The sequence below is a fragment of the Schistocerca gregaria genome, chromosome X (assembly GCF_023897955.1).
Source record: "Schistocerca gregaria isolate iqSchGreg1 chromosome X, iqSchGreg1.2, whole genome shotgun sequence".
NCBI classification, from domain to species: domain Eukaryota; kingdom Metazoa; phylum Arthropoda; class Insecta; order Orthoptera; family Acrididae; genus Schistocerca; species Schistocerca gregaria.
Window position 1 is genome coordinate 574690982 of NC_064931.1, and position 26206 is coordinate 574717187.

The following is a 26206-nucleotide window of genomic DNA, read 5'->3' on the forward strand; positions in this document are numbered from 1 at the left end:
TCTTGACAGTGTTCGAAGCCACCAATTTAAGAAATCAATGATGGAATTATTTACACAGGTATACATCTTTACACACACTAAAGTAACTGCAACCACAACACAGATTTCTATGAAAAACTATTGGTCAACATTTTCAGATTCACTTTCATACCCTTTTCTCCAGCCCACCCTTCACAAAACACATATACACATGCATGAGGCACACAGGGGAGGTGCAGGAGAGAAGATAAGGTTTGATTTATGTATTTTTGGATAGAAAATGCTATACAGAAATCACACAATTCCTACAATAGATTTCTAGAATTTCTGTAATTCAAAGTCTTTCCATTTTTATATAAAATGTTATAAGGCACTACAATATCTGATACACTAAAATAAACTATTTTATTATAAAGACCTGTGACTGTCTTTACTTTCCTTTCATTTCCAAAAGTAGAGGTGAAAGGGAATTAAAATATTCTTATCATAAAATTACAGTTTATTATGTTTCATCAAATTTTTGTAAGTATGAGTAATATGTATAATATATATATTATTTGTATATATATATATATATAGATATATAGATATAAAGATACTTATTACAGCAGTACCGTCAGCAGCACAGCTGCCATTTTATGTACAATATCAACAAGGTATGTGCCAATAATATTGGCATATACCCAATTTGCAATAAGACTTTACAAGTATGGCAGTGCATTGATCAAATTTTGAAATCCATTCTTATAAGAACATGTGATGCAATGTGAACATAAAAATAAATTAAATTATAGCAACAGAAATGATTAGCCCGTTGCCTACAAACATTCAGATAATTAAAAACTTATCAAAAAACTTAAGTTTTTAACAGTTACCCGATTGCATCCTATAAATACTGACTGACAATATGAAAATACCTAACTTCTTTATTCATATTTAATATCAATATAAGTATCTAGTAACATTTAACAACTGTTTATTGATTAACAACATTAGAACCTTTACTACATCAACAATAAATTTAAGGGGAGTGGCATTCTCTGCCACCTCAAATGTACTAAAGTTCGTCTAGTTATTCGTAATAATTATTATTTTTCCATTATAATGGAACAGCTTCCCAGTTCACATTTTGTATGCATATGCACATTAGGCAAGGGGGCCTAATTAATGTAAAAGCATCGAGACATTTCCACTGATTGCAGTCCATCGACATAAAATTTTGATCGAAGTGTTAATTGTTTTGCAACAATAGTGATAAATACCCACAGGCAATTTGCAGTTCAATATATCAGATTTAAAAAAAAAATTATATATATATATATATATATATATATACATACATACATACGTACATACATACATACATACATACCATAGTGTAATACTTTGGTGTAGTGCGATTTGAGCTGGATGTACGTAAGCTACTGAATAGTACTACATTTGTGATAATTTTCTAGATGTACAATTCTACGACTACAATGTGTTGGATGGTCATATTTCTGAAAAGGATACCCTAAGCGTAATGCTGGAAAGCTGCTTATACTTATTTCATTTCTGTTTTTATTTATGTTTTTCTTTAAAGCAGAGGGAATTAAATAAAACTATCCAGGTACCTGCATAAACTTTGTTGTACTTGGCAGTGATAGTGGCTACAAGCAAAGTTTTTTCTCGAGTTAAAAATTGCAAAATTAAACAATTTTAAAACTATTGGCCATTTGTAACATTGAACTAAAGTTTGCCTTTCTTTAAGTTTTGATATTTTAGTAAATGTTTAACTGAATCAAAATTTTAAAAAAATACTAATTCCAAATGTTAATAAACACAACAACATGCAATAACACAGCGACTCAATTCGTTAAATTTGTTGACATACTGGCCAAGCAACTCGCAATCTGTGAAAAATCAAACTCCAAGTTGCCATCATGCTGATATTGATGGACTCATGCTACTTGTCAACAGCTGAGAAAAATCAACAGTAATATTATGATTTAAATTTAAGAAAAATATTAAAACATTCCTGACCAGCACACTGCCTTGCCAATCAAAAACACACCTATTATTTACATTGCAAGCCAATAACAACACAATACAGCAGCAATAAATGTCAGTCTAATATTTAACTCTATACATACGTACAGATACATATTTAACCTTTGCAGATTTAAGCACAGGTTTAAGTAACGCAACACCAGCCGGTCGACCGTCTCGGCATCAGCTTGGGGTAAGTCGACCCAGTAACAGCCGACGAGCACTCTGAGATCTTATATGATAAGAAAAATGATCAAAAGCAGCACTGCACGCCCGGATTGTGTCAAAAAGATATCAAAGTTTAAAACAGGCAGGCGACTTTCGTTTCTAGTAGCGAAAGAAAATTGTAATAACACACACCACGCACCTTTTCCAGCCGGCGTTTAACACACTCGACCGCTAAAGATGAAACTCTTGCAGCGGAACAAAAAGGAAAAAACCATGCAGAAATTTTTATCATCTGAAATTGGTTACTCTGAAGTAAGAGGCGCGGCTCAGAGTCATTTGTTCCGTTCTGTTTCCGCATGCAGCGAGGGATGGGGGCACCTGCAACATTGGGGCCGGGCCGACCGAGCCGGACGGCAACAGAGAAAAGAAAAAAAGAAAAGAAAAGGAGCGGGAGCGGGCATGTGGCAAAAGTACAGAAAAGGTGCACAAACCAACGACAGAAAACCATGCACTTAAAATAGCCACCTACCTGAAGCGAGTACCGCGAGTGTCCCCATTCTGAGGACTCGCGCGTTACACGCAAACTAAACTGGGGCTCACAAGTGGGGTAGTGTAAAATGAAGTTAAAAAAAAAGTAAAAACTAACAGTCAGTTTCCTAAAGGAAAAGGTTGGACAAGGCAAGACACCAAGACTGTTATACAAAGGCACAACACACAGAAAGCTCCTCTCACTGCCACAAAAGCAGCAGCAGGGCTAATGAACAGAGGCTGGAGGGGCAACAGGGTGGGAGCCACTAATGTGCACCCTCAGCCTCTGTCACACCCCCACTGCGAATAAATGCAAGCGGACAAGAAAGAAAGTAGGAAAGCAGCTTACAGCTTGGTCAGTGGAGCTCTTGCTGTAGGGGACCGGAATCAAACGTTCTTGCAACTCACCACCTATCACCTTCAAGAGTAAAGGGTAACAATGGTCAGAAAAACAGTAGCATGTTTCATAACTGAAAAGAAAATTTAATCGAATGGGAGGGATCAAAACTGCAGCTGGCACATCTACAGCGAGTAGGAACTAAGGTTTCCTGCTGCAGACAGCCCTGGCCCCCCTAGAACCGACCGTACAGAACTTAACAGCTGGAATTGAGAAAACAGGCATTAAAACAAAGACCATCAAATAAGTATTGTCACAAACACACATCCGTATCTACAGAGAGTAAGAGCAAAATCAAGAAACAGAAGGTTACACATAAACAGGTAAAATTATGCTGAAAAGTGAAATAGGTAGAAAGAAGTAGTCACACATGCTGTTCCCACAATAGGTGCATACTAAAAAAAACACACTCTCTCTCTCTCTCTCTCTCTCTCTCTCTCTCTCTCTCTCTCTCGCCCCCCCCCTCTCTCTGCACTAGTGAAATGCAGATGGAGATAACATACAAGATCTTCCGACAGAGAAGCAGACAGACACACAGACTCAGAAACCACACACACACACCCACACACACACACACACACACACACACACACACACACACACAAAGTGAAGAAAAATAAACAGTGGTAAGGTGAGTGGGGTAAAGAGCATGTTGCGGCACTCCCATCCCATAATCTCCCCTCTGACTTCAACCGACCGACATGCAGTGCTCCCAGTTACACACTCCCTCCCCGTATTCTGTCTTACAGATAAAAAGAACATTCATGTAACCATTTAACCACTATTGCTATTAACAGTAGTAATAAACTAAAAATAAAGATAAATGTTAAGGAGCTACAGCATCACCACCACAAACCTGCATCTCCCGCCCAAGAGCAGACGCGGGGGTCCCTAGCGAGCTGTGAAAGGTGAAAGGCAAACGGACGGGGTCACTGGGAGAACTCCACTCCAATTAGATAAACTCAATGCCATCAGACTAGATAAAAATGATTGCAGAATTTATATGCTAGTCTCGTGTACCAGCTTGGGTAAATCAGGTGGGACCTGCTGTGTCGCGGATGGGGAGGGGCTCGCATCAGTCGTTTGTGGTGATAGATTCTGCAAGTGGGCAGGCGACGGGTGTGCGTGGTGCGCCTGGAGCGCGGGCCGAGGACGGGAGGGTGAGCGGTCTGCAGTACTCTGTACGGGCTGGGTCTCGGCCCCCGACGGAGACGGCGCTGTGACGGCGGCCTGCTGCAGTGCAGGCTCCAGCTGCCGGGTGGCCCCACGGGCTCCCGGTGAAGGTGGTGTCCGCACCGTATCCTCGTCTATGAAAGTGATGTCCGACAGGGGCCGGGGCCCAGTGTGGCTTCGCGAACTGCGCAAACTGTGTAAGCTGTGTAAACTATGTACAGAGCGCCGTTCCTCCAGATCTTCCAGTGTAGACTTGAAAGCCCTGATAACCCGCAGCTGCAAACACAGGGAAGGACACTCGTCAGGGAGGGGCGCGCTCTCTTTGCCACGATAAATTTGTTGTTAAGAGTAATCTAGCGGTCCAAGTGACTCCTGGCGAGGCCCGCCACCCGGAGCGCGGCAGTCGAACGTCGCCAGGAGCCTCCAATGGCAGACGGAAACCGGCAGTGGGCAGTCCGAGAAACTCCGACTTAACCTACGTCGTAGTCCGAAGTCTTTATCACAAATCTACTGTCCGTGGAGAATTGGACACACTTACATTGCACCAGAAATTCTCTAAATACAGTTAGTAGAAATATGTTGTTATATACACTGATCCAAGTCCACCGAAGCTACTAACTGATAAATTGAAAATGATGGACATTTTCATTTGAATTTTGAACTGCCACACACCTGGAAATCCTCTTAACATTACATAGCCTCAGAGATACCAAACATGTGTACATATAAAAAACCTGAGATTCTGGTCACTGAAGTAATGCTACACAATGGTACTTCGCACACAAGAAAGTATCAACGAAAGTGCAATTGCCGGTACCCGTTCACCAATGAAGCAGGAGGGTTGCCTTTGAACCAGAGAATGCAATTCCTCTGATCCCAGAAAGTCGAGCACATATATGCTAGAGTTATTCACCTAACAATGACAAATGAAGGATTTAGATATAGTGTACCTTACTGCACACCACACTAGGAGAGATTTCCACCACAGATGGTTAACAGAATGGGGAGGAGGGGGATTGGGGGGGGGGGGGGGGAGCATGTAAGGAAGAGAGAAATTGAGGTTAAAATTGGGGTTAGGCTGAAAGAAAAAATTAAAAAGTAGGAAACAGATGGGCACACAGCAGCCAGACAGACAGACAGACAGACAGACAGACAGACAGACAGACAGACAGACAGACAGACCGGCAGGCAGGCAAGCAGGCAGGCAGGCAGACTGACTGACAGGCAAGCAAATGTACTAACAGAATGTAATTGTGCCAGAGAGGAAAAGGGAATATTATACATGCAGGACAGCACAGTAGTAGTTGGACGAAAGGAAGGAGCATATCAGGTAATGACAGATGTAATGGAAAGGAGGGTAGAGGGAGAAAGAAGGGTAAGAAGAAATAAGAAGGAAAAGATAAATAAGTGGAGGGAGCAGGAAAAAGCAAGGAGGATGATGAAAGAAGAAAGAAGGATGAGGATGAAAAAAGGAATTGGAAGGAAAGATAATGGTTATTCATTGAGGAAACTGAAGCAGAGTCTTCCAAGATCTAGGTACACACACTGGTCTACTACAGGGCACAATGACTTTGAGTTAGAAAATACCACCACCAGTTTCAGCAATAATGGGAGACAGAACAGAGAAGAAGATCACCACATTTTGCCATCACTCGAAGTAAGTTACAGTCTGTGCACAAAGGACAGAGACCGAAGAGAAAAGACAGCCCCACACTCGAAGGCGAGGTGAGCTGCAGTCTGCGGTGGCCACAGAATGTGCCGCACTCCCCCACTGGCCACTCGCCCAAACTGCTACGGACTGCCCCTTTTACTGCCTTCCCTATACCATACGCAATCCCTCACACAAAGTTTAAAGCAAAAAAAAAAAGAAAAAAAGAAAAGAAAAAAGAAAAACTGAACAGTTTATTTCAGAACTGTTTAACAATAATAGTAATAATAATAATAATAATAATAATAATAATAATAATAATACCAAGGAACAAAATACATGTATTGTCTAAATATACATACACTAATTAAAGTAGCATTCAAATCTAAATTAATTAACTAAGGGCAGAAAGGAGGAGCGCCGTCAGCTGCACAAGCTGCCTCTTAATGTCTGGACTTTGGAGGCAGCTGGCATTCCGACGTTCCTTCTGAAACAGGTGTCCATAAAGTGGTCGACGGGTGAGGTGATGTGCACCTGAATCCAGACCCGAGGTCGGTATCGGAAGCGGGCACGTATCTACTGAATAGGTAGTGATGGAACACGTCAGGGTCGTGAGTGACACGGTCGCCGAACTGACAACAGAGTGCATGTGAGCTAAATTTTCAAGGTATACTCAGTCTAATTGCAAATCTCTACTATCCATACACACCAACAACACGACTGGCAACTACATTTTGGTTTCGCACAGCAGCTATTCGGCAAGCAGTCGGCAAGCGTGATCTACGAGCTACCTCTGTCGTCCCCTACACCACAGTTTCTCTCCCTGCGCTGACGGGACCCCAAACTCGCTCGCAACACGGGTTGCTCAGAACTAGAACCGCGATGCCATCCCCGTCCCCGTCGTCGGGCAACGGCAATTCGGTGACCTGCTCGGCATATCACAAGAGAGCCTTAGCATTCATGTTTCTGTCACACTGTGGTACATTTACCTTTTCAGAGAGACCTCCTATTGCTATCTGAACAGAGTTTGTTCCGTGCTGCAGGATCTAAGTGCATTTTTACGAATGCTCGTGCCACTTTTGCTGGTCTGGCACATTTTGTTAAACTTTTACAGTCATTTAAATAACCGGCACATTCTTTAATATTTCTCAGCTGTGCAGAAGAACAAGGAATTCGAAAATTACAGTTAATGACAAAGATGAACAACTTCAAATGACTGATTATTCATCGCTTTTGAATTTCTTCTCTCTTTTTGCATGTTCTGTCCCCCAGTTTCAGATTTTTAATTTTTTTATTCCTACAACTGGCTACAGCGGCACCTGATAGCCACACTGTCAGTGTGCAGCAAAAGCAAGTCTCTCTTGCACTTTAACACAAAGAAAAGAAACTGTGCGAACAGTGATATAAAACTTAAAACGGGGCAAGTCAAAATTGTGATGGGCAGTCTGTTTTAAGACTTGATACTTATAGCAGACAATGCAATGCATAGTACTTCAAAACATACACAAATTGCATGCCTCTCGAAATACCGAACACTGTTTACTGCAAGTGTCAACAAATAGAGCCAGTGCAACGTATTGATAAATAGGTACATAATGTAATTGCTATGATATACAAGTAGACCTATACCTCAGACTGACAGGATGTTACCAACATGTGCTGTGTGGACTAGCTGCTTCATCGCCAACTACAACATTTTCTCAAAATATCGAAAGCGATAATTTAAGTGGCTGCATTTGCCATACCACTTTATGGAACACCAATTATCATCAGGGGCATATGATAAATATATTTAACTACCTGAAAGAAAGTCTATAAATTAAAGTGCAAAACAAATGCAAGTTACAACACATAATCAAATGGTGAAAAAAGGTTTTGTAAACTATTTCATGAATCTTTCCATTTACATTCATAAAGTTAGGTTGTCAAACACAGAACTGAGTAAAATAATTTTCTTAAGTGAACTGAAGTTTACTAACATCTATTAGTTTTAATGAGAGCCTTGTTATGAAGCTAACTTCTGCAATTTCTTAATTTATAACAAATGCAAACCATGATTATTACAAACCAGGCAAGGTTAAATAGAGTTTTCATAGCAGACAGAGATTTCAGAAGAAATACATTATACAGTTAAAACAGATCTGACACAGGCCATTTGTTAGTTATCAGATTGTCATTTGGTGAAAACTGAGGAAATAATCATGTTTAACTGCCTAAATGGCGTCAAGGAAGTAAAAAATTTTCACCAAACTACTTTGAAGATACAGCAAGAGAGTTCAAATGGGAACTTTGATTATCTTTATTCACCTTTCTCAACTTTTGGGAAGCAGAACAAAAGCTGTACAGCTCACATTCAAATCCAAACTATTGACAAATATACTACTTACACATGACATCTGCTCCTAAACTAAATAAAAAATAAAACACTAATCTACATTAATTTCATAGGTATCTTCTGGGTTTATGAACTCAACGTTTTTTATTGGAAACTGTAAATTACGCAAGTGCAACAATTTTCAGGATGTTCTAGCAACAATTTCAAGCACTATTACTATTATCTTAGACCTTGCCTGATTTTTCTATGAGCACCATACTAGTAACAGAATCATGAGCATTAAGCAGTACAAAAACAAAGTAATAAACAAAATTATAAGAAACAACGGAGTACCTATATGTGGATTTATTGACTGCAGTGAACAATTTTAGCACTTACCTGGGTCTGTAATCTTGTAAGGCCACGAATCCACAAAATTTGGCCTGCACGAGGCTTCTTGCCATCCTGAGAATCAGGATCAAACTTCTCTTCGCCAAGAGCTATCGCCTCCGTATATTCTTCTGGGTGACCACGACCCCATCTACAAATACATACATATAGATATATTTATTTATGTAACTGTAAGTACTTCATGCTCCCTGGAAGTGGCACTGGCTCATTGGTATTAAACAAGGTTTTCTGTCTTAATGTGTATTGTTAGCAGATATACAGAACATAATTACAGAATTACTTAAGCAGGTTGCCTGCTTATGTTATTTCTGCAACACAGAATTCAGTTAAAATACTGGATTAAAGTGAGCATTGTAGTTCACCAGTATCTAGATATTAAAGTTATAGCAAAAAAAGGTTTTTATATACTCGTCAAAGTGGGACAACAGACTTGATAAACAGGAAATCGGGGAAATTCTACACTGGCAAAGAATCTAACAAAAAAATGTGAGGACCCGCACAAAATTTGGGTAGTATGAAAATTACAGAACCTACACATATGACAATGCTAATGTTTGTTATAGACAATAAAATCAAATGTGGTTAAATTGAGAAGGAATCCTTTTAATGTATTCCATTAAATGCTTTTTTTCAATTTCAGTATCGCAATTAGATTTTAAAGGAAGATATTGAGGAAAGATTTTCTGCCTCCAGAGACCACGTTCCATATGGCAGAGATAGCAATGGTGAAAATGGTAATAAAGTGATAAATGACAGAGTTATACTGCAATTATGTTTCTTCATATTTTGTGGGGTTATTTGATTTAATGAGCAACTTCAGCCTAACAACTATTTTCAAGCAACCTTTACACTGTGTACACCACACAGCAATCAGATTTACTATTTAGAAAAGGTAAAATACATATGCAGTAGTTCAACATAATACATTTGGTATTTTGGTCCTAAAATTAGATTTCAATTATTCAAAATTATAAGGTCATTACACTGAACAACGAAATGAATAAGTTTTCTTTCAGAAGTGATGTCTATCAGTAGCTGGAAAAAGGAGAAGAGCATAGAGCAAGTACATTTCATATATTAAGTACTTACGACAGTATTTTTGGAATTTTTCTAGTTGGTATCGTGGTCACTAGCTGGCCCCAGAGAAGAGTGCCAACCCCAAAGAACAGGCACCATAACCACTGCTCCAGTGTCAAACTGGCAGTAGAAAATGCAACTGTTCCAAACTGGATGATGACGACCTTCAGAGAAAGAAGTTACCATTAATAAACAAAAATTACTATTATATGAATAAAGTCAACACAGCCACATAAACCATGTTTGATGTGTAATTTTTAGACTGACTTTCATTAAAACCCTGAAAGGTTTGCACAATAGTGACATGGAATACAGGCACACTGTATAATACAGATCTGAGTTACTATATTACAATCAAATCACCACATTACTGAATAGCTGCCCAAGCAGGAACCGACAGATGCCAACAGTCAGCACTTCAAATATATGGTGGTGACGATTTGACAAGAAATAGGAATGTTAGGGAACACTGCTGATTCAGTGCCCATGGAACCACCGTTAACACGGGCCATCGAGCTGCCTCTCCTTCCATGGGCCCCTTGCCACTGGCCTTTTTTTATATTTCAGTGTTCTACAGGCACTGCCTCAGGTTCCTTGATGGACTGCATCTGTCCAATCTGAGATCTCATCTGGAGGGTCTTCCCGTGTTTGATGCAGTTGATGTCACACTTACACTGGAGACCTGCACTGCTGGACAAGATGGCCAAACCGCAAAAACAGGCTCATCTCTGAACCATTAGAGTACTTATACTAAAAGTTTGTCAATAAAATCCAACATTTTCATTGTCGAATGAAACTGTTACAAAAAAACTTATTAGACAATTTATTTGAGATTTGCTAAGTCTTAAATGTCAATATAGCATTTCTATGATAAGTGTAATTAATGAAAATACCATGAACTGAGCTGTACTTGCACGACGTTCAAGGCAGGGTATGAATTTCGAATGGCAAGAGATGTGTAAACACTTAGGTGCTAAATAGCTAGCTCCAAACAGTTGTCTTTATGTATTAGGTTGGTATTTAAGTCCCTGTCAGTTTTACACAGCCACAGTATTATTTTATCACTCTGCCATATAATGACACACATTATATATATGTAATCACACTCTTTGTCAGTGACTGCCTACCAGCATCAAGGTAACAGTGCTATGACCCCCTCTTGTAGAATGTTGTTGTTTCAAGTTGTTGAAATGTGTCAACCAGTTGCTAAGAGAAGCTTCATCATGAAACCCTTGTCCCTGAGTGTTGATATAGTGCGACCAGAAAAGAAGATGATCAGATCGAACTAATTCTGAATACGGATGGTGAGCAATTGGTTCTTAACGAAGTTCAGCAACTGCTCCAGTGATCATACTGGCCATATGCTGGTGTGCATTATCATGGAGGAACAACATAGGTTTACACGTGTTTTGTTTTTAATACCAACAGCAAGTCACCTTAGCTGTTTCGCATACATTGCTGCTTTTATCTTTCCATTTATTGGAAGCAATCCAGAGTGATTAAATGCTAGTCTGGTTCCACCAAATAGACATTTTTTGATATGGGCTGTGAGTTTTTATTTAATGGGCTGAGCCACTATTTCCTAAGTTCACATACATGAATCATTTCCCGTCATCTGTAACAATGTTCCCGAAGTGTGGCTTGTGCCCACAGCAAGTCAACCGGTTTTTTCTTAAAAAAAAAAAAAAAAGGAGAGGATTATTTGCTTCATTTTGTTGGTGTTGCATGACACACGTGGTACCATTATATCCAATTTTTGCGTTTTCCCACTGAAAGCATAATGCTTGTGGGGAGCATTCCACAATTTGTGCTAATTCGTGCACTGTTTGATTAGGACTATTGTAAACCACTTGATTTAGCCAGTTTTCAGCAAAATAAGAAAGCCTTCCACACTGTGGTTATCACCCAAGTCAAATTTTCCTTCTTGAGAAGGACAAAATCATTACCATGCTTCCCTACCACTTGACACTCCATACTGATTAGCCTTGAATATCACCAAAATTAGCTTTAAATAACACTGGCTCTTCTTCATAATACTCTTACTCCAAACTGAATGAATACAATTGATAACAAAAAAGGCGGCTTCACAATGCAGTGGTGCCAACCTAATGAATGGCATGGACTTTTACACCTATCTAAAATACTGATCAGATTTCGTAAATTCAGCATGAATGTTGTTTCTCATGTTTCAGGAAGCCTTTTCGATTTAATTTTTATAATGTGTAGGAAGAATCAGTGAAAAGTGAACACCATATTCACTTGATTATAACCCACACTTTTTCACAAATTGGTAAAAAAAAAAAGAATTTACTGTGCAGCTTATATGCATTACCCTACAAATACCATTATATTTTCACATCACAGAAGCAAAATCCATAGCACTCATTTGTTAGTTTGAAATGGAACAATAATATTGCTACTGTCTGGAACTTAATTTTCGTTTACAAGATAACATCATAATTCCTCAACTGCTGACAGTTCACTTACGCAATCACTTACCTCACTCACAGCACAGTTATTTTAAATGACAGGGTGTACAATTTTTTCACTAACTAAATAGCAAATTTAGTCTTCACCAATGAGTGGTAACATCAGTGAGGGTAGGGGACAGTAAAGGTTCAGCAGTAAGCTTCAGAATTTTGTGCAGCTACAGTAAAACATTTCTAATTCTTATTCGTTATGGAGAAACAACATAGAAATTGGAAGAAAGTATGGTTTGGAAGAATCGCATGAATGGTGTTTGACCTTAAGATACCACAGACAAAATTCTGTAGGAGTATTGACTGGTGCTGCAAGTTTATGCCTGTGAGTGGCATCTGACTAAGTCCTTCACTGGCACAGAGACTGCCACAAGACTGTATTGAAGAATTCAACAACTTCCAGAGGTACATAATCCAAATGCTTAGTTTTTACTGCTTACACCAGATTGGCAACACTGATGATATTCACCCATTTTCGTGTTATGCTGAGAAATGTGGCAGTGAATTACAGTGGAGGGAAAATTACCTCATTGAAAGTGACTGGAAAAGAAAAACAACGAATTACCACGATGTTAGCAGTTACAAAAGGAAGAATGAAGCTGACCACATCACTCACAAACTATATGTTATTCGAAAAATTAATACTTGATCCTTAGGGGTTGATGATCTACAGCAAATAAAGGCTAGAGGACAACAGAATTCATTGTGAACTGGCTAACCACTGCTTGAAAATGTTGACCTGATGCACTGCTCGGTAAGATAGCTAAGATAGTGTTGGATGCCTTTAAAAATAACTTTGTACCTTAAATTAAGTTGCTACACTGAACCTTGCAGTTATACCTGAAGGTAGAACTGTATGTGTGCGATATCATTGTAGACAAGCATTTTAGGGATGATCTCTGAACATATTATTCCAATTGTCTTTTTGAAGGGGATCTTACACTCACTCCATTTGTCAAGATTTACAAGCAATTCATCAGTCTGATATGCGAGTGGATTTTCTCTTCAAGGTGTAGAGTATCACCAGAATCTATAGTCAAAAGGTTCAATCTACATCTACATTTATACCCTGCAAGCCACCCAACAGTGTGTGGCAGAGGGCACTTTACCTGCCACTGTCATTACCTCCCTTTCCTGCTCCAGTCACGTATGCTTCGCGGGAGGAACGACTGCTGGACAGCCTCCATGCGCCCTCGAATCTCTCTAATTTTATATTTGTGATCTCCTCGGCAGGTATAAGTAGGGGGAAGTAATATATTTGATACCTCATCCAGAAACGCACCCTCTCGAAACCTGAACAGCAAGCTACACCATGATGCAGAGCACCTCTCTTGCAGAGTCTGCCACTTGAGTTTGCTAAACATCTCCATAACACTATCACGCTTACCAAATAACCCTGTGATGAAACATGTCACTCTTCTTTGGATCTTCTGTATCTCCTGTCAACCCAACCTGGTACGAATTCCACACTGACGAGCAATACTCAAGTATAAGTCGAACGAGTGTTTTGTAAGCCACTTCCTTTGTTGACGGACTACATTTTCTAAGGACTCTCCCAATGAATATCAACCTGGCACCCACCTAACCAACAATTAATTTTATATGATCATTCCACTCTACCTGGGAGCCTGTATCTAATATTTTCTGGGCCTTATGAACAAATGAAGCAAGTTAGATCTCTCATGATCGCTGCTTTCGGAATCCATGTTGATTCCTACAGAGTAGTGTGTTCAGTGTCCTGGATGGTAGTGAGGAGAAAGATATTTTGGTAGGAATGTGTTGAAAATAGAGACAGTGAAGAAACAAATACCAGTAGTGAAGTCAGAAGCACTATCAGTGAAGACTACAGCTGGAAGGGTGGTGTTCGCTAGTAATTTGCCTATACTACAACATCAGAAAAATGTGATTAAGCATGACCATACCATGAATCATTTTTGTGAATATGTAACATTCATTTCCATCGAGATTCTCTCCTCCTTTGATTTGCTCCCCTCCCCTACCTTAAATTAAGGGTAGAATTATATTTTTGTAAATCACTTATGAATACTTTGGTATGGCTGGTACCTTATCTGCATGGTAGCAATGGATAAGAAAGCATTACATCACACATTGGAAAAATGTCTGAGCACTGCTACTGGTTCAAAAATGGTTCAAATGGCTCTGAGCACTATGGGACTTAACATCTTAGGTCATCAGTCCCCTAGAACTTAGAACTACTTAAACCTAAGTAACCTAAGGACATCACACACATCTATGCCCGAGGCAGAATTCGAACCTGCGAACGTAGCAGTCCCGCGGTTCCAGACTGCAGCGCCTAGAACCGCACAGCCACTGCGACCGGCACTGCTACTGGTTCGTTAGTTTTTGAGACTACAGCTAATTTGTACATGCATGCACTCTTTTACAGACAAAAAGCTTAAGACCCCTCCAGTTGTAATGTGATATAGACACATATGTATAACAACTAGTAAAACAATATTTTTGACAAGTCTAGCTTCAGCCTGGGCTTAAATTATTCAACATATGTGAAAATATGTCTTCCAAAGATACCAGAATCATTTCGAGTTAACACGACACTTTTGGTCATGGATGTTTCCAATCAACTGCACTAGTTCTCATTGTGGGAAACTATGTACACTGTATGCCTGAAGCCGTGTTACTAACAAGATTAAGAATGTCAACATGTTGCAAGCATATTTTGCTTAAAAGCTACTATCTTAACAGGTCACAAATGGATGTTTTTATTGACAATGATATTAAATGTAGAATATAAATGCAGTTGCACTATGATTTATGAGAATGTCTGTGGCCTAATTTAAGGAACTATTCCATCATTTGTACATAAATCTCAGTTTGATTGGCTAACGGGGGATTTGAAACTCATTCCTCACAAATTGTAGTCTAACAACTTGGCTACTGCAGTACCTGGTTTACTAAGGTGATTTCAATTGCACTGTCCCTGAATACTATTCCACTGCAACTTTTGATTTACAGACAAGCTCTCTTTAAAGACCTTCCTCAGTGACACATCCAAAGCCTTACTGACAACAAATGTGTAACCACGTATACCATAGTTTGTCTCAACTTTGCTGAACATTTCTATATTATTATTTGAGCCCTCTGTACATGTCACTGCTTCTTATCAGTACAAACAATTTATGTGGACTACAGGTCATTAGTTCATATGAAGCACTTAACAGTGCAGTGACGGTTACAAAATACCATTCTAGGTTTGTGTTACTGATAACTACTTTTATTTTAGATCTTTCACTGCATTTAGGGTCAACAGATGCCCACTATTGACTGAAAATTTACAAGAGTTTACTTGGAAGGAGTGAATAAGACAAGACGACTGGATAATGAGCACAGAACACAGGCAAAATAAATCAAGGTTATAACAATTTTATCACTTCTTGTACCAACACTTCCTGAAACAACTAAAACTTATTTTCATTAGTGATTAAAATTTCAAATAAAGGAATTTCTGCTGCAACACAACACCTATTATTGGTTAATATCGTAACATTTAATGCTGTATACTTTGAATAATTCCTAAGGTAACTTATGCACATACCAGTGAGCATACTGAAATATTCTGACTTCTCACAGAAATTACTATCCCAACAAAATTTGTAATGGTGAGACAGAAGTAGTTTCGCTTTGAGGGTGACAACTGTTTTGGCAAATGAAAACCCCTATTAGCCTGTGACTATCTTGTGACAGAGCTAGTCCTTTCATAATCACTCACCAGTCACTGTCAAAGATGCTGTCAATACCAGGCTAACAATGTAACCTCCAAAGTTTATCATCAAATTTTTGGAAATTGGACAAGAAGAAAAATTTTTGCAAATGGTTGAAATTCCAGATTTTACTTTTATTTCTACTTTTATGTACTATGTTTAAAGGGGATATTGCACAATTTCAATGAACTGAAATTAGAATTAGTACGTATTGCTTTTCTAAAACACAAATGTTGCATTGATTAGCTGATCAAAGGTAATTAACAGGCTCTTATGACACAGGATACAAGCAATGAGGAGGAGGAGGAGGAGGAGGAGGAGGAGGAGGAGGAAACTGTCACCAACGTCCATCATTAGGAAATCTGCATTTCGTTTTGTTCTGTAATGCAAAGTTTATATTTTCAGCATTTATTACAGATAGGTGTTATGACTGTTTTTGCTACTTTAAAGAATATTACTCATCTCAAAGATTTCTTTCCACTTACCTGAGCAAGGCAAGTTCCAATCCAAATGCTGTAGAAAATTGGATTTGTAAAAATTCCTTCAAACACATTCCTTTGACCATGAATTTTCCTAGCATTTATTTCATTGAATAAAGTCATCATGACAAATGTATTAAATATAATGGTAAAATGTTGACTAGCAACGGGTGAATCTCTTCCTGTTGGAATGTCTAGCATTTTATCTCCTGTAACAACAAAACTATAATCAATGAAATGCATAAATATGGGATTGTTCTGTAGACTGCACGTAGAGTAAACCATAATAATACTGCCATGCATTTCTACAAACAGGAGAACTGAGTTGCTCAAGTGTGAGGAGTAATCTTACTGTTACGAAACTATTACTGCATTTTGTCTGAAGCACACACAAAGGCAAGACATTTCCTTTGCAGCCAGTAGTCAGTCAGGGCAGATATTAAGTTCCTAATTTTACACAAAACTGCAAATTTTATATTTTTTCTGGGTATAAAAGTACTAAAAACCACTATTCAGTGGTGTGATTTTTGAGGAGTTGGAGGAGCAAAGAAAGTGTGCTTCAGTGCATTCCTTTTAGATGTAGGAATAAATACCCCAGTGTGAATAGATGCAATTATATCTCAAACATAGTGCATGTTGTACCAATCATGTTACCAACATTTTCTGTTTCATAATTACACATAGAAGTCTGTTTATTCATTGGTTTTATATTTTACACTAGTAACACTACACATTATATACTACTCACTGTTGAAGAAATTACACGAGACTACCAAAATCTACAATTTCTTTTTAAATAGCCATTCATATCTGTGTTGTCACATAATTTAGGTTTCAGGCACAAAATAGACAAACACTCAATATTGATTTATTACTTGATGCATGATCACATGATCAGTTACTTGAACTGCTACAATCATTACACATATAGGAGTAAGAAACCTGAGGAATTCATAGGGGAAAAGAAGACATTACACTTGTTATAAGAGAAGGAAGAGTAAGACACTTACACAAAAAAGTCAACGTGGCAATGAATTTATGTTCCTGCATAGCCTTGCATCAGGACCTTTTTAATATTTGACATGAAGCAAGAATGGTCCAAGTTTTATGAGTGTCAGTATCTTGAAAGTTTTGCACACATTTCACTCAATGTAAAATAATGCTGGGAGGGAGGAGCTGGGAGGGGGGAGCTGGGATCTAGGGAGGTTGGATGGTTGGTTGGTTGGATGGATGGTTGAAGGGACCAAACTATGAGGTCATTAGGCTTGGGGAGAAAACTCTAAGGTTTATCATCACTGAAGCTGAGCTGATGCACAAAAAGACGACATGGAGACAGAGGAAGAAATGCGAGCACGGTGCCCCGTATAGGGAACAGCCGGAAGCCTCTCAAAGCACAGTGCAATGAGGGGCCATACATCCACCAGCCCCCACCATTTACCAGAGGTAACTACCGCAAGATTGCCTTGGAAAGACTATCAAGAGAAGCACAGAGAGAAAAAGAATAAGTTAGTCTAACAGGCTATACGACAGGTGAGGGGGGGGGGGGAGGGGGGGGGAAGGGGAGAAATGTGTAAGCGTAGGTATAGTGCAGACCATGCTGGTCCATTGATCCCAGACAATTGCAGTATGATCTTGGCCGAAGACATAAGAGTGTTCTCCAAACCTCCAATGGGCCGATGAGGGGATGGGGTAGAGACAGGGTAGGGAGAAGACCTAGAAACTTAGTACAAAACAGAATTATGAAGTCTTAGCTATGATCCACATATACCTTTAATAAAATTTCATCCCTAAGTAGTTCTTATTCCGTGATGGGATGTAGATGGAGTGGCTAGCAAGCCTAATGGAGTGAACAGTTTCTGTTTCTAGATTTTCAGATAGAACTGAAATTTTCCCCGAAGTGCAACACAGCCACAGTATTTTATGATGAATTTTAGTACCATAAGAACTACTACCAAATGACACCTTTGATAGTTCTCTGATGATATAGCTATGTACACTGCTGCCCTCCTTATGATTGGAACACTATGAAAGTGATACCATAAACATCAATTGACATGCATTTGCTACATACTCAGATATTCACATTAACCACATTTCAGCACAACCATACAAAGTGGGTAGGAGTAACTGCATCTACATTTATCATTCATAAATTTGATTTGGATAATGTGTGCGACTATGCAGTGTTATGTCTCAGGTAAGGAGCACATGTTTGAATTCTGCACTGGGAGGACTGTGGCCTATTGAGACTATTGTTTACAGTTCTGTGATACTGCTGCTAGCCTTGCTGAAGATCCCATAATTGTGATGGAAATGCAAAATCTATGGGTTCTGGGAGGTCATATCTAATACCCCACAGGATCTCTCTGGCCCCCATACATCTAATGCTTAATACAACGGATAAATTGTTCTTTTGGTCATGCTAGATTGTGCAGACATGTCTTGCACCTTGAGTCAGAAAAGGATTGTTTGCAGAAAGACCCATATACACACACAAGGAAAGTGTATGTCTGGGGCATGATGAATTATCAGTATGGTGACCATCGTCACAGTTTTCTTTTAAGCTGCAGTTGAGACGCTTGCCGGCAGTGGTGCATCCAGCGACATCTTTGGACACAGGAGTGACACCACACTTGTTTATTTAAATCCCAGTTATGTATTCATTGTCAAAGTTGATGCATCAATCTGTGGACATTCTGAGAAGAATGAAGGTTGCCAGTCTGCATTTGTCATTCTGTGTTGTGCGCCCAGCAGACGGCGTAACAGTACAGGGTGTCTAGAAAATCATCATCTCTGGTTCTTGAATATATTAATTTGGACAGCAGCTGTAACATTGCTAATGGTTAAGGCTACTTGCTGCACACTATCTTTGTGGTCCCTGCAGTGTTACATTCTACTAGATGACACAAGCTTTGCATTGCCTGTACTGTACTGTACTGTACTGTACTGTACTGTACTACCTCAGTGCACATTCTTCAGATCTCTTACCCACTGAAAATATCTGTCGACAGATAATCACAAGAATGGCATGCCACTGTTCACGAGCCACTATGATCAACTTAAACTGGCAGAATGGAATGGTGTACCTGTATGTTATCCAAGCTCAGTTAACAGTGCCTAGCCAGGTTAGAGAGCCATTGTTGTTGCCACTGTATTACAAATTTTACACACTATATACTGATGAATCACATACAAATTCCCTTTCATTCCTTATATATGTACAGTAGGAAAAACTGTTATATAACCTGGTAACTGCCCTTAAATACAGATGCTTTACACTTGATAATATGTAAAAATTTAGTGAGCCTTTGAAGCCACTGTTGAGTTTACTGACAACACTGGCCACATTACACAAATAAAATAAAAACATATGAAAATCTGAAAGTTAACTGTAACATGAGTTCAGTTGTAAGTAAAGTAGAGGATTTTATCAATATTTATCTGGAAACTACAGCTCTCTACACATATTTAGAGAAGTAACTGTGTTGATAATTGGATTTCTGACAGCAAATGCAATAAACGTCTACCTCATTTCCACACTCTGTTAGAATACTTTGCCTGACACTCCATCACAAAGATAGATTTTGGCTAGTTCTCCAAGGAAACTCAGACTCCAGTCTTACTGAGCACTGGGTGTTTGACTCAAAGGTATGTGCACATATTTTACTGTGAATTCTGACCTGTGTAGTGGCTATTTACTGGTTGCCCTCTACTGCTTGCAATGTCTTACCCATGTCCTTATGTGCTACTATGGTCACCAGGGCAAAAAAAGAAACATTGCACACTACTGAAGAGGTGTGGAATTGTATAGGTAATTTATTTTTTGGATAAACACTACACAAATTGCCAATAGTGTTTCACATAATTTCAGCAATTGTCTTCTTTGTGATTACTTATACAGTGAAATATTTTCTCACTAAAAATCCAGCTACACCCCACACACAACCAGTAGCATTGCTTGTAAATGTCATCACCTCGCTAACTTTCATTATTGAACTGTGCTCTGCCACATGAGGGAAATCTGTTGTTATACCTGACCTAAGAAACTGCTAAAGCATCTGCAGTTGGCCTGTTACTTTGTCTTTGGAAGAGAAAAGAACATGGTAAATAACTTACATTTAAAATATGTTAATGGTGCACTGTCTCTCTAAATCTGGTATTTCTGTATAAATAAGAGATCACACATTGCAACAGACTGTTTAGTATCTGAACTTTTAGTCACTGGTAGTAACTGCGCACAACAAATAACACATGTCTTTGCAGTCATTGAAACTAGCAGGCATGTTACAAATAACTTCCTTTTAAGGGCTTCTTTTTCCAATAACAGAATCAAGTTAATCGGTTCACACACTTACAGTTACCAATTTGAGAAAAAAATTGTAATTTGTCTAAAACAGCACATGATGAAAACAAGTCTTACCTACAAAAAGGAGTGCAAAAATGACAGAGAGCTGGTACACTGCTTGGCCTAAAATGTTTTTCATCATTGTTCTAGAAATAAGAGGTTTCGTTCTTCCGTAAGGTTTTCGGAGAAGCAGATCTGGTGTAGGCATCTCTGTTGCTAGAGCTAATGAAGCCAGTGTGTCCATAATCAGATTCACCCACAGCATCTGCACAGCCTGCAATAATTTGAAGTTGCCAACTGAAAAGTCACATAGAAAAGACAAACACAAAAGGCAGAGGTGATATGAAACAAGATTTTTCACTTTGCCAGTAAATGGCTCAAGGTTTGCAATAACCCACCTGTACTGACTGAATGATCTTGTTTAAGTTGAAAATAGTTCATGTTGTGCTCTAATAAGAGCATCAAAGTTAGGATCATTTACACCTGTCAGAGTAGGGACTTCATGTAATCTGCTGTGGTGAAATAACGTTTCAGAATGATCATGAACTTTGAGAGCACAATTCTTCATTTATACAATAACTTAGATCCCATTTTAAGTAATTATTTTTTCTTTTTACCGGCCTTTACCCTGTGTCTTCATGGGGTGAGCACATTAACTTTCAGATCTGGAAATGTTAGTCATCGAGACTGGCCATATACCTCCTGTCGGATGTGGGAAGCATCGTACAAACCACATCCACCTAAGTTACGCACTTTGTGACTGTTCCTTTTATCCTAAGTTTACTGCCAAGAGTGTAATCAAACAGTGATAGGTCAACTCATCTATTTATGTATAATGGTCGTTTATTTACATTGACAGTCTCTGCAGCCATCACCAGCAGACACTGCAGGTCTTCCTATGACTTGCTATGAATTTCTGGCATCGCACATTCCCTATAATAGACGGCGGCATGGAGGCACCCACCCACAGACAGCACTGCAACAGAAACAATCTTACAGCACTCCCTTGAGATACCGTCAGTTTTCATCCAATGATTTCATCCTGTTAAGAGTAACAGGTTAAGCTGAGCTCTTTTTGTTTTGCTAGGAAGTCCTGAATCTAGTTACAAATCTGGTCCAATACTCCGTAAGTTCATATTTTGTTCACCAAATGACTGTGTGTAACTGTATCAAACGCCTTCTGGAAGTCTAGAAACATGGTAATATACTGAGCACTCTTTTCTATTGCACACACTCGATATCCTGAAAGAACATTGCACCGAGTTTTGGAAGTTCTTCATTAGCAACTGGTTGACTCCCAAGAAAAAATTGTCTTCCAAACAGACCACAATATGTGAATATGAAAAACATTTAAAAACTCAACAACTGATTGACATTAGCAATATAAAAATATAATTGTATGTACCTGTCAAATCACTTTGATCCTTCTTTGCTCCAGTAACCCACAATAAACTGCTGATATAATATAATCCTACAGATTCAGATGCCTTTCTATTGTCAAGTGATTTTAATTTAATTTCTAGTCCACAATCACCTACTTCAGAACCTAACATTTCAGTGGCCATAGGGCATCCAAAACGAGATACCTATTCTGATATTTTACAATGAAAATTTTGTACGCCTGACTTCCGTATTTCAGTCTTTACTCTGATTTGTCGATCATATATTTTATTTGTAGTTCACTGTTGTTATTTGAATTTACATATTGTCATTTCGTTCATTTGAAGACACTGATTGGAGCTGTAAAAGTTAGAAAACAGAGTGCCAAGAGGAGAAATCTGAACATTTCCAATGTATTCTCCTGTTAGATGCAAATGTGTGTGAAACCTTATGGGACTTAATTGCTAAGGTCATTGGTCCCTAAGCTTACACACTACTTAACCTAAATTATCCTAAGGACAAACGTACACACCCATGCCCGAGGGAGGACTAAAACCTCCGCCGGGACCAACCGCACAGTCCATGACTGCAGTGCCTTAGACTGCTCAGCTAATCCCGTGCGGCCCTCTCCTGTTAAGAGTTCAGTAGGGGTTGACAGTAGTGGATTAAGTCTGAAACATTTGAGCCATGTATGGGTATAATGCCCTTGGCCAAAGCAAACAAGAAAATTGTTTTCTTATTTTGAGGAGGATTGTTTTGACATTAGTTACTCTCCATGTTCTGCAAGACACCTGCTGCTTTTTATCAAGACCATTTAAAGGCATTAACCCACAATGGTCCACATCTGTGTTATTAAAAATTGGCAGATATGATATTGTGATCATTCCACCACTGTGCAACATTTGCATGTAATTGGGAAGGTTCAAGAATCAAGTGTATGGGTATTGAATGATCTAAGCCAAGTCCCAAAAAATAGCAGGTTGCCATATGTGCATTTCTGCTTGCTTGTCATCAGTTGGCTTGTGAATAACACTGACCATTCTACCCTGTATCATTACTGGTGACAAGAAAGTGTGTCTATGCTAACATAATGAAAAGGAATGGTTGAGCATAAGCAAAGCAAAAATTTCCCATACGAAGACCTGCATGCATCCACAAAAGATAATGTTATGAATCTGGTGGAACAGCATCAGTGTGGAGTACTAATAATTGCTTGCCCGAGGTGTAATCATCACCATTGACATTTACTGTCGACAGGTGAGATGTCTTGCAGCTGCAGTCCAAGAACAACGACCAGAAAGACTGCGTGAATTGATGCTACTCCATGGTAATGCCCGTCCAGATTCTGCTAGACTACAGGTGTTTGGATGGAATGCTATTCTGCACCCACCTTACGCACCTGATCTTGCAACCTCAGATTTTCACTTTTTGCACTATCAAACAACCTTCAGGAAACTTCCTTTTCTGATGAAAATGTGCTCTGAACATGGCTCGATTTTTTCACCTCAAAACCACACTAATTCTATTCGCAGAATCCGAATTTACCCCAGCATTGGCAAACTGTTGTAAATAGTGAAGGAGAATATATTTTTGATGCATAAAATCTCCGGAATGTGCATGTTCAGAGCACCTGGGGACAATGGTTTTGAAATTTATCCATTTGTGAGCCACAACTTCATTACCAGATCGAAATTATTAGTGTCAACTGCTCAGATACTCTGTAATTTGTTTTCTACCACTCTTTGCAAGTAAGATTATTTTCTTACCTTTATTAACATTCTTTTCAACACTTCTCGTCATTAACACTCAAACAGCTCAAACAGCCTTGTGCTCACCCAGTTCACATCCACATTAACTAATCTGACGAGTTCAGGCCTCTTAGTTACTATATCAAAGACACTGGCCCTGTAAGTCAGCTCTCCAACTGCCCTAATTTTTACAGATATTTTCAGAAGAATCTAAACATGAATTAGTGCCCTGGCACCTGTGCTATGTAACGGAACTCCCATTCTATAGCTGGGAAATTGGATCCTGAACTATCACAATAACATGACCAGGGAGCATATAGGGCAAATTGGTAGGCCATTTCGAACAAGATAACCCGTGGTCTATATTAACAGCACACTTATCTGAAAGAGGACACAGCATCACAAGCCCTTCAGAAAATTTAAACATACTTCACAAAAAAGGAAAAAAACAACATTTTGAATGTATCAGAGGAAGTGATTTTTTAAAATTCTTGTTGAATAACCAAGTGGAATTAAGGCACCATAATAGCATTCAGGCTTATTTTGATTGCTGTATGATTAGGAGTTAGTACACAACAAAATTCTGTATTATTCTCGCTTTTAAAGAAAGTGACACAGTGCTCTTAGTCAAGACTGTATGACATCGCACTGTCCACGTGGACAGCTTCTGTTCTGTCAGCCAGCTAGTCTCTCTCTGTCGTTCATGCATGCCATGTTAGCCTTGCCCTGCACAGAGCTGCCATGATGCCATGCTGGTAAGACACTGCCACATGATCTTTTCCACACAGTAACTTATACAGTGCCACAACTAATCATATTGACAGTGACAATAAAATATTTTCTTTTTCTTTTTAGCTTCAGGCAAATTTTAAAGAATGGAGCATGTTATCTTTACATTTTCCTCACCACAGTATTGACAATATTCTGAATAATAAATTTTGATTAGGAGCAATAGGTATGCCTATGGTCATTGAATGTTGTGAGTATATCTTAGACATTCCTTTATTAATTTTGATGTCCACAAAACACGATGGCATTGTACATTGCCTTTTAATATGTAGGTTGCACCTGATGCAGCTTTAAGCTCAAAAACCAGCTGTGTTTTAATAAACAACAATTTTACCAGCTGTAAGCAGAGTTCTTCCTAACATCATGACCAGGAAGATTTTCTCTGAAGCAGTATATTACTACTAATGCTGCTGCTGCTGCTGCTGCTGCTGCTGCTGCTCTAAGGCAGTTGGACCACTGAAGCATCTGAATACATTGTTGAGCCTAGGTCTGGCGCTTACCTTCAGCCAGATAATTTCAAATTTAGAATCTGTGCCTTCACTAAATATTGTAGTATTCTTTGCAGCAGCAGGTAGGGTCTGATTATTTGTTTCTAACCTCTCTGATATTTATTCCAATTGAAATTATTATTCCCCTGCTGGTCACTTCCACTTTGAACCAGCTTTTTATACCTAGTATTACATCAATATTGTTACCTTTAATCAGTTAGACTAGTTCAGAGATGTTCGTGCAATTAACTGATATCACATTAACATCTCTTCCCAACCTACAAGAAAGGAAAAATTCCATTATTAACAAGGCTGGTTCACTCTTTTCTCCGATTATGGCACACAATTCATCACTGACACAATGGAGGGGTTCCTCTAACCTAAAAACCTTCATATGCACACCACTTATACTCAGCAACTATAGCACCCAGTCCATTTTACAGGATAGATTAGAATGCATAAACTGATAGCTGGTATCAAGAAATCTGGGTTTCAGATGGTCAAAGAATCCAGAATTAATTTTCACTCTGCAGTGAGTGTGCACTGATCTGAAACCTTCCTGGCAGACTAAAACAAACTGTGCCAGACCAGGAGTCAAACCTGGGACTTTTGCCTTTCAGTGTTAAGTGCTCTTTATCAACTGAGCTATCCAAGCACAACTCATGATCCACCCTCACAGCATTACTTCTATGAGAGCAGGTAGTATGTCACGCTGGGATAGCTCAGTCGGTAGCTCACTCCCTCCCCCCCCCCCCCCCCCCTCCCCCGGCCACCAAAAAGCCTAAGGTCCTTAGGCTCTAGTATCCATCTGTTGCACCACTTTTATCTGCCAGGAGGCTTCTGTCACAGAATCGTCTGATCATTTGGTTTAGGCCTTCCACTTGACTCCAAACAACTGTACTATGTATTCCTTGGAATGAGAAACTTCTCGTGAAATTAACATTTACATTATTTTTGCCTACACACTTTTAGCAAGGAAAGAGCTTCAACTGTAATTTACACACACTTTGATAGAGAGATATCAAATCACAACA

The 26206-nt window shown here is 39.1% G+C and overlaps 1 protein-coding gene across 6 annotated transcripts in view; it reads right to left on the minus strand.

Annotated features, from left to right (window-relative positions):
• Positions 1-227: 227 nt before the first annotated feature.
• Positions 228-26206, minus strand: part of LOC126299619 (plasma membrane calcium-transporting ATPase 3) — a 1680486-nt gene continuing 1654507 nt past the window's right edge. For 4 of the 6 annotated variants that reach the window (XM_049991660.1, XM_049991657.1, XM_049991658.1 and 1 more), the window contains 5 exons: positions 20843-21041; positions 16429-16631; positions 9736-9887; positions 8635-8776; positions 228-4549 (listed from right to left, as the gene is read on the minus strand). In XM_049991660.1, the coding sequence (XP_049847617.1) occupies positions 4100-4549; positions 8635-8776; positions 9736-9887; positions 16429-16631; positions 20843-21041 (1146 nt within the window). In that variant the 3' untranslated portion in view covers positions 228-4099. The remainder of the gene's footprint in view (positions 4550-8634; positions 8777-9735; positions 9888-16428; positions 16632-20842; positions 21042-26206) is intronic. The other 2 variants (XM_049991662.1, XM_049991661.1) reach the window with 1 other exon arrangement.